Source organism: Phyllostomus discolor, chromosome 3, assembly GCF_004126475.2.
Source record: "Phyllostomus discolor isolate MPI-MPIP mPhyDis1 chromosome 3, mPhyDis1.pri.v3, whole genome shotgun sequence".
Taxonomy (NCBI): Eukaryota; Metazoa; Chordata; class Mammalia; order Chiroptera; family Phyllostomidae; genus Phyllostomus; species Phyllostomus discolor.
Genome location: NC_040905.2, coordinates 194,396,237 through 194,407,956, shown reverse-complemented (window position 1 = coordinate 194,407,956; position 11,720 = coordinate 194,396,237). Strand labels below are relative to the sequence as shown.

General features: G+C 47.0%; 1 protein-coding gene across 2 annotated transcripts in view; it reads left to right on the top strand.

The window, feature by feature from the left end:
• The first annotated feature begins 1,300 nt into the window (after positions 1 to 1,300).
• The window catches only part of FRRS1L (ferric chelate reductase 1 like), a 29,950-nt gene continuing 19,530 nt past the window's right edge, over positions 1,301 to 11,720 (top strand). The window contains exon 1 of one of the 2 annotated variants that reach the window (XM_036022017.1): positions 1,301 to 1,660. In XM_036022017.1, the coding sequence (XP_035877910.1) occupies positions 1,423 to 1,660 (238 nt within the window). In that variant the 5' untranslated portion in view covers positions 1,301 to 1,422. The remainder of the gene's footprint in view (positions 1,661 to 11,720) is intronic. The other variant, XM_028521495.2, reaches the window with a different exon arrangement.

Below are 11,720 nucleotides of genomic sequence, written 5' to 3'. Positions count from 1 at the left end.
TATGGCCATCATAGAAGTTACTGATCACCACTCCACCCCAGCTGACTTTTGGGTCTGCACTTGGAACCTCTATGTTTTTCTGCCTTCATAATTATTTTAGTTATGAAAATTTTTTTTTGCCCTGGCTGGCGTAGCTCAGTGGATTGAGCGCGGGCTGGGAACCAAAGTGTCCAAGGTTCGATTCCCAGCCAGGGAATATTCCTGGGTTGCAGGCCATAGCCCCCAGCAACCGCACATTGATGTCTGTCTGTCTGTCTGTCTCTCTCTCCCTCCCTTCCCTCTCTAAAAATAAATAAATAAATAAAATCTAAAAAAAAAAAGAAAAATTTTTTTTTAAAAAACTAGGAAAAAAAAAGCAGGCAAAAATGCTGACTCTGCAATACCAGCATAAAAGGAATTGTGTCCATGTTTTCTAACAGAAAACAGCTTAGCAGTTGGAATGTGGTGGCACTCCAAAAGCACCATTACGGAAGACCTGGCATGTGGTTAAGTGCTTAGTGTGAATAAAGGGATTGGCCGAGTAAACAGCCGAAGTGAGTCGCAAGCGGCGGCGGGAACGGAGTTGAGAAAGTTGAGAATTCAGCGTGGCCGTCAGGCACAGTATAAACCTGCTGGGGCCTGTGCGTGCGTGCTTGCTGTGGGGAAACCGAGTAAACCCGCTGCCTAGTTTTGAAGGAAGCAAGTTATGCACAAGCACCAGCAGCCTCTGCGAATTACACACTCCGAAAGTCTGGAGAGGCAGCAGGTGTATCCAGCCCAGAGAGATGCGCTCTAGTTTGCCTCTGGCTTTAAGCGCCTCAGTTTACTTCTGGTGAGGGTCCTCCTATTTCAACTTCGGTGATGCCCCTAAGACATAACGAGTATACTAAGTGCTTTGTATACATCAAAAAGTTCTTGAACAAGGTAGGGGAGGCAGCAATCCTGACAGGGCGTCTCTAAGGAGTTCTTCTTAAACCTGAACATACTTTGGGGTCTTTCGGGGATCTCGGTCACTTGCAGATCTCGATTCATGTGACCGCAGTGAGGGGAAAATGCTAACAAGGTATCTGGGATGCGGATGCCGCTGATTTGTGGACACATTCTGAGTAGCGAGTCTAGAACGGATGATCTGTGTCTGTGGGAGACGCGTGGAGGGAGGGAGCAGAAATGGAGAGGCTGGGAGAAAGGACGGAGGAATCTAAGAAGGAAAGAGCTTGGCGAGGAAGAACAGATGGTAGAAAAGGGGGGAGGCTTCAGGCCCAAGCGAGGATGCGCAGACCGAAGCCAGGCGGTGGCGGGTGCAGGCGGTTTCGCGGCTGCGCGGGCTGCGGGCGGGGGACGGGCCGGCGCGTGCTGGTGCCGGCGGAGGTGGCGAAGTCCCGGCCCGCGCCGTGGCGCCCCCGCTGCGGCCGAGCGGCCTGGCTGTCGGCTCGGTGCGCAGCGATGGCGCAGCCGCTCCGGCAGAGCCCGGGGGCCTGGCTGCCGCTGCTCTCGCTGCTGCTGGTCGGGCCGGTCGCCTGCGCCGCCAGCCCTGCGGACGACGGCGCGGGACCAGGGGGCCGAGGACCCCGGGGCCGCGCGCGGGGGAACGCGGGCACAGATGAGGCTGTGCCGCGCCACGACTCCTCCTACGGCACGTTCGCGGGGGAGTTCTACGACCTGCGCTACCTGTCCGAGGAAGGTGAGGTTACGGGAGGGTAAAGGGTTGCGGAAAGGGAGACTAGGGATGGGGGGCAGGGGTGGTGGCAGGAGCGGAAGCGAGGGCGGAATGTTGGTAAGGATGCGAATGGAGGCAGTTCTGGCACAGCCGAGGCCGGGACGGAGAGCGCAGGGCTCAGACCCCCATTCACCTGGGGACGGATCCCGAAGAGCTAGCGGTCAGCGCCTTCCACCTGCGGTCTGCTTTACGGATGGGGAGACTGAGGCTCGGAGAGGGAGGTGTTCAGCCAAGTCCTGCGAAGCTTCGGACAGGTGGGGCACCCCGGGTGTTCAGGATCTGGCTTCCACATCTCTGTCGGGGGTTGGGGGTGGGGGTGGTTGAGGGGGAATCTGCGGTTGGTCTGGGGTGTGTGAGATCAGAGCAGTCGGTGGAAAGCTGAAATAACGAATTAAAGAAAGATGTTGCCTTATTTCCTCCCTGTGTGTATTGACCTAGATTTGCAATGGCAAGCTCCCTAACCTCCTAGTGTTCTGTCCGTGCCCACTGCCCTGCCGCGGAGCCGGGTCACATCTCCTTCCCTGCCTCCATCCCACTTCTTTTCTGTTACCGTGAATGTTATGGTCCCCTAGTGTGAGCCACCATTGTTGGGGCCTGCTGAGCCGAGACTGGGGGTTTGTCAGCCACAGACCTCCCGGTGGAGATGCTTCAGTGAGCACAAAAGCCAAGCTGATTCTTTTCAGAAAAATGGAAACTGGCCTCTTTTTTCCTGCAGTCTGGAAAGTAGTGAGTTTCCTTTTCTTCCACTAAGAGCAATAGTTTTAAAAAAAAATGAAATCTAGAAATAGCCAGCCCAGAATTGATCATCAGAGACACTGGACCCTGGTCTTTACAATTCTTAGGCTGTAACTTCATGATCCAAAAATGGCTGCCTGACCTCCTGCCATTACATTCACTTTCCAGACAGTAGGAAAGAGAAAGTGGGAAGAAGGTCACTGACTATAAGGAGATTCCTCAGAAGTCCCATATAACAATTCTACTTATACTTAACTTAGTCATGTGGTCACTCATAGGTGCAAAGGAGGCTGGGAAATGTAGCCTTTCCACTGAGGAGTAATATGCCGAATTTAAAAAATGGAATCATTGTATTAAGGAAGATGGGGAGAAGAGATTTAGGGATATAAATTAGTTGGGTAGAAGCTTAACTGCTGAAACAGATCTCAATATACAGTGGCTTAAATAAGATGGACTGTTTTTCTCTCACATGCGTCTGGCTGGTCTGGGCTAGTGGGACAGCTCTGATCCACAAGGTCATTTAGGGACCTAGGTTCCTCTATCTCTTTGCTCCACCATCTCCTAAGGCTTTGTCCTCATCTGTATGGAATTTGAGTTGCTTGCATGTCCTTGCTTAAGCTTGAGGAAAGGAGAAAGAAAGGAACCAGTTTCTTTTTAGGCTAATTGCACAGATCACTGCTGCTCACATTCCTTTGGCAAGAATATAATTAAAAGACCTAGCTGCAAGGGAGGCTGGGAAATGTAGTCTTCAACCTAGGCAACCATGTGGCCAGGAAGAAGGAAAGAATGTGGGGAGGGAGTGTGGGAGGACAACGAGCAGAAGAAGAATCTGTTATTCTGGAAAATAATAAATATTCCAAAGTCTATCTACTTCTGAAAACGTCTAATACATATTTATTCTGTTTGTAGTCAACCTAGTACACTGCCAGGTGGCTCAGATGTGCCACGTGAGAGCTTATATTCTCTGGGCACACGGACCTAACAAACGAAGCACGAGGCCAGATGCCCTGTGTCACTTTGCACCTGCAGAGAGAATGAAGTTAGTTGTGTAGTCCAGACAGTTTTATGAACACAGACATCAGGTGGGCGGCAGCCATAGGAAGGCTCTATAGAGTTAGCTGGGAAGTACGAAAGACCTTGCTGGGACAGAAGAGGGAGGACTTTTAGGTGAGGTGGCTGGCTGCACAGAGGCAGCAGGGCCTGTGATGTGCATACAGATCCCCAGATTGTCTGCTTGCTCCTCCCCCCCCCCCCCCATTCTGCAGGTACAGCCTGAAGCCTGGCCTTGACCCTCAAAAATCGGTGACAATTCCAAACTGCTCCCTGGATGGAGCTTCAACTCATTCATCTAGAATGTCCTCTCTGGCCCAGCTTCCTTTTACGGCCCTTTCTCATTCTGCTGCTCTTCTCACCCTGAGCTTTCACTATTTCTTCTTCTACTCTTCTCGCTGACCACCTCACTCGTCTTCACGTGCCAGTCCTACCATCGTCTGGTGGGCGCTAGTGGGGTGTTGGTGGGGCGAGCCTCTCAAGGGGCAGTACTCCACTAGATCATCCTGGGCCTGGGCTTTAGCCCTGTGGGTCTTGAATAGAGACTTTCCCAAGATCCTTAGAAATAATTAGTGACACCACCTTCAAAGGGGACTGCCAAACGGGGAGAAACAGAGCCACGTAATGTCCTAGAGGGTGTCCCAGCAAGAAGGTGCAGGCAAGAAGCATGTCGGGAAACAGAGCCCCATGCCATGGGGAAGCCTAGTAGTGTGAAGACTCAAAAAGTAGCGGGGGGATTCAGGACCTGAGGAAACAGGTAGATCTTCCTGGCATGGATTCAGTGGAGGAGGGAGGGAGCCTGAGTGATTTGCTGGAAGTAGCAAGTGAAGATGATGCGTGGGTCACCAGCCAGCAGTGATCACGGAACGCTGTGGATGGCTCGTTGAAGCGTGAGAAAAAACATACACAGAGACAACCAGATCCTGTGGGGGAATAGGAACAGCAGGGCCACTCCTCACGTGGGGAGCGCCTTGGCCACCCTCTCTCCTGGAAGGCACCAAGGCCACCCTCCCTGGTGGAGAGAGGGCGCTGTTCCCCCCCTCCGGAGAGGCTTTTTATTGGTTTCGTTTGCATAAGAATTCAGGTAAAAGCTCATTACCCATTGCTAGGAAGTAAGGATCAAACAATAGATAACAAGGAAGTCTGAGGGCCTATTTTGAGTCAGGGTCAAAGAGCTGTAAAACTTTAAGGAACAAACTAACTTCCCCCTTGGACCCTTCTCATTCAACTGAGAGCATTCTAAACAAAGAAGGTTTCAGGGGAATTTACATATTCTTTCTTAGGCCTGATCACCCGGGGAACCTGCCCTTTTCAGCACAGCTGCACCACCCTGTCATTGTTTCAGGCTTAGGTGGAGCACGGGAACTAAGGCAACCAAGAGATAAGGAGATTTTTCTCCCAGACGATGAGGACTCAGGCTATGTCAAAGCTGAGGAGTGAGGGTCCATCACCCCCTTTTGCTGTAGCCCCCAAAGTCCTTCTTTTGGGGGCCTCCCACGTGATTGTGCCTGTCTTAGGTCGTTCCCCCCTTGGGGAATCTTACCCATCTTTGGCTAACCGACCAAGCTTTGGGGTTCAGTTATGAATGAAGCCGCAGAAGCAGCACTCCTGCCAGGGAGAAAAGCTTTTGTCTCCTTGCTGGCTTACAGTTCCAAGGGCGTTCCATTAGCCTTAGCCTAGGTGGGGGTTACAGCTTCTGATACCAGGCAGGGCGGTTCCCAACTTGAAGAGGTGGAAATGGTACCTTTAAACTATTCTATCTGCATAAACAGGGTTGTCTTTTTCTAGGGATTGGGCTACTTATTTTTTCTACACAGGGTACCTTCTTCTGAAGGTCAAAGTAGCCAGGAAACTGAGTTTTTAATGAAAAGATAGCTTAGTAATAGGAAATTGGCAAGAGGTAATTAGAATAAGAGGGTTGGGGGTGGAGAATTCACTGAACCTGTGGGTGAGCCCACTGACCATTACCCACCCTCCAGGTGCCATTTGTGCGGTGTGTCCAGATTGCCCGAGAACCGCAAAGCCAGAGGCTGGACACTGGCTGACTTGGTGTCTCTAATCACCTCCTATGTTCACTTTTTTAAATTAAATTATGTTTTGCTTTAACTATGTTAGTTTTCAGAATTCTCAGGGGTTCCCACTATCTTAGTCTATACTCCTCATTCCTACAGTCCCAGCTCAAACGTCACCTCTCTCAGGGAGCCTCCCCTAACTTTCTCCCTCTCCCATGTCCTGCCACTAGGCAAGGATGTTTACCCACAGCACTGTGTCGAGCCTGCCATGGCCCTTCTTGCTGTCCAGGGTCAGGAGTGTGCATGATGTCTTGATGCTTGAACCCTACCACTCTCATATCTCTTCATTTTGAAGTTCTTGACCCAGAATCTATATAGTAGTAGAACAACTATAGAACGTGCAACAGATTACCGCATGATTATGGGTCAAGGGCCCATTCTGAGGGTGCTCTGGGAAAAAAACGGAGCTGGGTGTTGGCTTAGGGGAAGTCCCACGTGAAGCCTCCTGTTCGCTTCTCCCTGCTGCTGAGACCCGCAGGCCAGGTCGCAGGAACAGATCCTGGAACAGACCCTGAGTCTGGCCACAGGCAACCCTGCCCAGTCCATGAGGCTCTGACCATCTAATACTGACCAGGATTTCCCCTACCTTGGGAAAGAGCTAGTGCGGCAGCAGAGAGAAGAGCAGAGCTTGGGGAAGGGCATGGTTTCCTTCATCTGCACGCGTTCTTCCTACATCGACTCTGTAGTGTGCGTGGCTGCATAACTCATCACCCTACGCGTAAACATTTATGTCCAGATGTTCCCTCCACACTTTTCCCCTGGCGATGGCGCATAGACATTTGCTCTCTGAGATAGGAAAACAAAACAGAAACAAATCACAAAAAAGGTAAATAATTTATAAAAATAATCTATATCTTTAAAGATAAATAACCTACATCTAATTTGTCATTGTATCTCCCATGAATCTAGCCCAATAATAACACTAATTGGAACTAATTGTTAATAAGTACTTACTATGTTCCAGGCACTGTTCTTAGTGCCTTCTACATATGAACTTCAATCTTTATAGCAATACTCTGAGTTAGGTACTATTATTATCTTCACCTTAGAGTTAAGAAAACTGACCCACAAAAAAATGTAAATGTCTCAGCTAAAGCCACACAGCTGGAAGGAAGAAGAGAGCTGTGTAGGTTGTTGATTGACTTTATGGATGAGGTACGCAAAGTGTCCAGCCTGCCTGGAATAGAGGGCCCCTGTTGACATGCACTAGGAAATGCAGTGGGACAGGCTGAATGGAGTATTTTTTTTATGAGTGAACTTGAGGAGAGGGGTGTGGCATTGGTAGGCAGGCGGTTAAGAACCACAGGTTCCTGAGTGGAGGAGTGCATCTCGAAAGCCTCGCTGACCAGGCTCCGTGTGGGTGCGGAGCTTTCAATTTTCCCAAGTCCCTCAAGACACTTTTACTTCATTATACGACTCTTTGGAGCAGAAACGACAACTCAGGCAGTCCAGAAAGAGAAAGGGGCTGATGCTGTAGCTCTCGGAGACTGGAACAGATCATTTCCGGTTAAAATATCAAGGAATCAAGTCCTAAATTAATACCTGAGGGCTGTGATCCAAGTAGTTAATTAGAGGCAATAAATAGCAATCGAGAAGCCATTAACCACCCAGCGGAGTATGGCCAAACAGGCCCGCGGGATTGCGAGAAGGGAACAGATAGTGTCCGTGAATAAGACAGGGATGGAAACCACAAAACCATGTTGAGAACCGAAAAAAAGTCAACCAAGAAAATAAGTACCTTTTGTCATATAGGAATACCTGAAGGGAGAAAAAGCGGCTTAATTGTTCTCACAACAGAATAGTTACTGGAAGGGTTTACAGGGCACATGTGAGAAGAGGGGAAGAGAAAGAAGGAGGGAAAAAAATTGGCCCTAAACTGATATTATTTGGTCTTAGTAAGTTTTGATTTTAGAGGAAAAGAAAAAAAAAGGGCACCAAAATGGAGGGAGAGAAACAAAGAAAAGCAAACAAACAGATAGAATAAAAAATCAGTAATATAAAATGGGGAACGGACAAACTAAGGTGTGGAGGAACTGGCCGTATCTTGGGGGTCTAGCTCAGGAGTCCCCAACCTCTGGGCCACAGACAGGTACCAGTCCAGGCCCGCTAGGAGCCAGGCTGCACAGGAGGAGGTGAACTTGAATGAAATGTGCTTGAATCATCCTAAAACCATCCCCCCCACGTTACCATCCATGGAAAATTTGTGTCCCACAAAACCAGCCCCTGGTACCAAAAAGGTTGGGGACCGTTGGTCTAACCCATGTCTCAAGACCAAGGAATACAAGTTAAGTGTAGGAAAGAGAGAATGGAGGGGCGAGGGGAGATCAGTAAAGGTCTTTTAAACAGTGTTGTGGCAAGACCAGGTTCCTGTTTTAGAAAGATGGCACACGGTGGAAGAAGTAGGAGGGGGTTGGGGGATCTGATAGGAGATCTACCGAAGCAGAAGGGCAGGCTTGGGTGTCAAAGGTGGGAATAGAAGGGATGATGAGTAAGTAATGTACCGGCTGGAGAGATCTAGGACCGAGGCTTCAGGGCTGGGAGACTGTGGGTGAGCAGTGGCATTCTTCACTGCAGCAGACAGCACAGGAGGAAGGGCATATGGGCGCTGGGGGAGCTCCGTGTTGGGCATACGGAATTGATGTGCTTGTGGAATATCCAGGTGGAAACCTCTTGTCTGACGGTGGGGCAAAGGGGTAATGGCCACTCTAATGAGAAGGTATCTTTAGACTGAAAGACGAAGCAGGTGACTCCATAGAATAGAACAGAATTTATCATAGGGTAATTTCCTTCCTGGAAGATTAGGCCGGAGTGGACAGATGGCCCAGCATTTTGCATGAAGTGTTCTCTGCTACCAGACACCTGTCACAGTGCTTTTGTCACAGTATAACTCAGGGACTAATGATTGACAAGACAAGGGACAAAGGATGCAATAGCTCCAGGGGCCATGCCTCCTGGTGGTCTTGTGACAGAACATTGCTGTAATCGATACCATTACCAGTTGGATATTTATCTCTGTGGTCATGCATCCCAGCTGTTATGAGCAAAAATATCTACAACTACATTTTAATTAATGGCAATAACAATCAACTACAAGGCTCCGATATGCTTGCTAAGGACAGTGGTCAAAGGTCGCAGCATGAAACAAAAATGAGATGAAATCAGAACACAGAGATGAACTCGATTTTGTTCACACTGACATCTATACACTGTAGAGGCGGTTGGTTGTTGGGCTTAAATGCTGCTATATGAAAAGGAGAATTAAAAAATACGAATGAACACATAAAGAAAGAAAGCACAGCCCTGGGAGATTACTAGAGTGGTCCCAGAGGGTCTGAGGCTGGCCTCCGGAGTGGTGGGGAGGGCAGTTGTTCGCCAGTCTGTCTTGATCTGAACATTTACATAGACAACAAGAATCAACAAACAGACATAATCAGGAGAATGCGGTAAGGCTTCCATAAACACACATAAACCAAAGAGAGCTCTCTTCTAGCAACAATAAACTAGGGAAGGTAAAGAAAACAAGGTATTGTTTAAAATAGCAACAAAAATCTAAAGTATCCAGATTTCACCTAACTAAGCACGCATCAGTACTGCATGGAGAAAAATCTAAACTATTAAGGGATATAAAAGATGTGACAGAATGGAGAGATATACATCATCTTGGAAGGAATAACTTGGTATCATACGGGTGTCAATTCTCCCCCAGTTTATCTGAACATCTAATGTAGCCCAAGACACGTGCCCGGGAGCATTTTTGGAGAGAACTTGACAAATCGATTACTATACTTCACATGGAAGACTTGAGTTTCGTGAATTGCTAAGATGGTTTTGCCTTGCCGAATACTAAGGTGTGTTACAAAGCCTAGCAATTGAAATAGTGTGGTCCTGGCTCAGGAACCATCAAATAAACCAAAAAAGAACAAACAACAACAAAAAAACCCTTAAAATTCAGAAATAGACCTAAGTTTACATGAGAACTAGTAAATTACTGAGGTGTTGTCATAATTCATTAGGGAAAAGATGGATTATTTAATAAATGGTGTTGAGAAAAATTGATTCAATGTAGGAGAAAAAGTTAAACATTTTTTACTTCATACTATATAAAAAATAAATTCCAGTCCTGGCTGGTGTGGCTCAGTGGATTGAGTGCTAGCCTATGAACTGAAAGGTGGCCAGTTTGATTCCCAATCAGGGCACATGCCTGGGTTGTGGGCCAGGTCCCCAACTGGGGGCACACGAGTGGCAACTGAATGATGTGTCTCTTGCACATCTCTCACACATCGATGTTTCTCTCCCTCTTCCTCTCTTCCCCGCTCTCTAAAAATAAACTAATTAAAATCTTTAAAAAATAAATTCCACATGGGTTAGATCTACATGTGAAGGCAGTTCTACAAAGTTAATAACTAAACATGTACAAGAATATCTTCCTGTCCTTAGAGTGGACTTTGATCTCTTAGGCAATACTCTAAAAATGCACAAACCAAAAGACGAAAATTATTTCCTTGAGTACATTAAGGATTTTGGTCCAAGAACATCACAGAAGAAAGTAAGATCAGGGGGCAGACTGGGAGAAAAAATTATAACATCTGAAATCAACAGTGAATTTATATCTGGAATGCACACAGACTCTTAAGAAAAAGACCCAAGACCAAGTAATAAAAGGACCAAAAATCTATATCATTGAACTTTTTGGAACTAAAGATTCTTCAGCTATTGCTCCCTCGGGTTTATTGAAACGAAAACCTGTTGCGTATTCTATAGGAAACGTGTAAGGATATCTGTCACTTCATTATTAGAGAAAGCAAAGATTGGAGGCACTTTAGGTGTCCAAACCTGGGAGAATATTTCAGAAAATGTTACATGCACATCACAGAATCCTTCTCCATCAGGGGTAATAACAGGTCTCACACTAACACATATGGATAGGTTTCCAAAGGAAATAATAAACACAATGAGATTCAGTGTACAGTGTCATTTGTGTGATTAAAAACATACACAAACCACATATTTTCAAGATACGTACAGGGTCCAGCAGAAGTAATGCCTGCTTGAGTGCAGTTGGTAAGATTATAATATGGATGTAATAATTTATAGTTTTAATTTGAACATTTCACCTAAAATGTCATATGGTGTGCTTGAGTGTGATATTGTTATGTTATAGAATTACATGCTTGTGATTTTATAATAAAGGATTTTATAATAAAAGGGGGCATTATTTGTGTTGGACCATGCAACACTGATAAAAAGAAACATATGGACATTGGCCATTAGTCTGCTGTGCTCAGGTGCTTCTAGACCTTGGGCACGGCCAAGGACAGGCCAGTGCAGTGCAGCTGTGGACAGCAAGGCAAAGCAGCACTGTTGGCACAGTGATGAATTGTGCCTGGAACCTGAACTTTAGATCCAAGTTCTGCTAAAGGCACTTTAGGTAATTTATACCTTACAAGGTAAAAGTGCATGAGGAGTTTCAGGATACCGGTGTTGGAAACATAAAAGCCTTTTTGCATCTTGGCAAGATCTTAAATACTGGCACACAGTCCAAACTTAGACTTGGATCATTTAATTCCTGGGAAAAATTGTAATATTATAAAATCTGCTTATATTCTGATGCCAACTCCAACTAATGTCCTGAAATTTATTTCTGGTATTAATGACCCAGAGTTATCACAAGTTCAAGGGCATGCTCCACAGAAAGACTCTCCTCACTTCAGACCAACTGGCTACCCATTCAGGGGCTACCCACTAGCATGTCTCGTAGTATAGTTTTGTTAGGAAAGAAACAACTCAGGAACAGTCAATGAAGACCCACGCAGGGCGAGGTCCAGGGGGCTCTCAACTGCAGAATTTCCATGCCCCCTCCTCGTGGAATCAGGGCATGTCACCTCCCTGGTACCTCAGTGTGTTCACCAGCTAGGAAGCTCCCCTGAGGTTCAGTGACCACAGTTCCTCCTGGGGCTTCATTACAGAGGCACGACTGATTTAATCACCGGCTACAGTAATTGAATTTGATTCTCTGTCCCCTACTCCCTCTTTGGAGGGGGTGCTACCTCAAAGTCCCAACCCTCTAACTACGTGTTCGGGCTTCTAACAACTAGCCTCCATCCTGAATCATCCCATTTTGTAGCATAAACTCAGGTGTGATCCCAGGGGCTCATGAATAAGAAAGA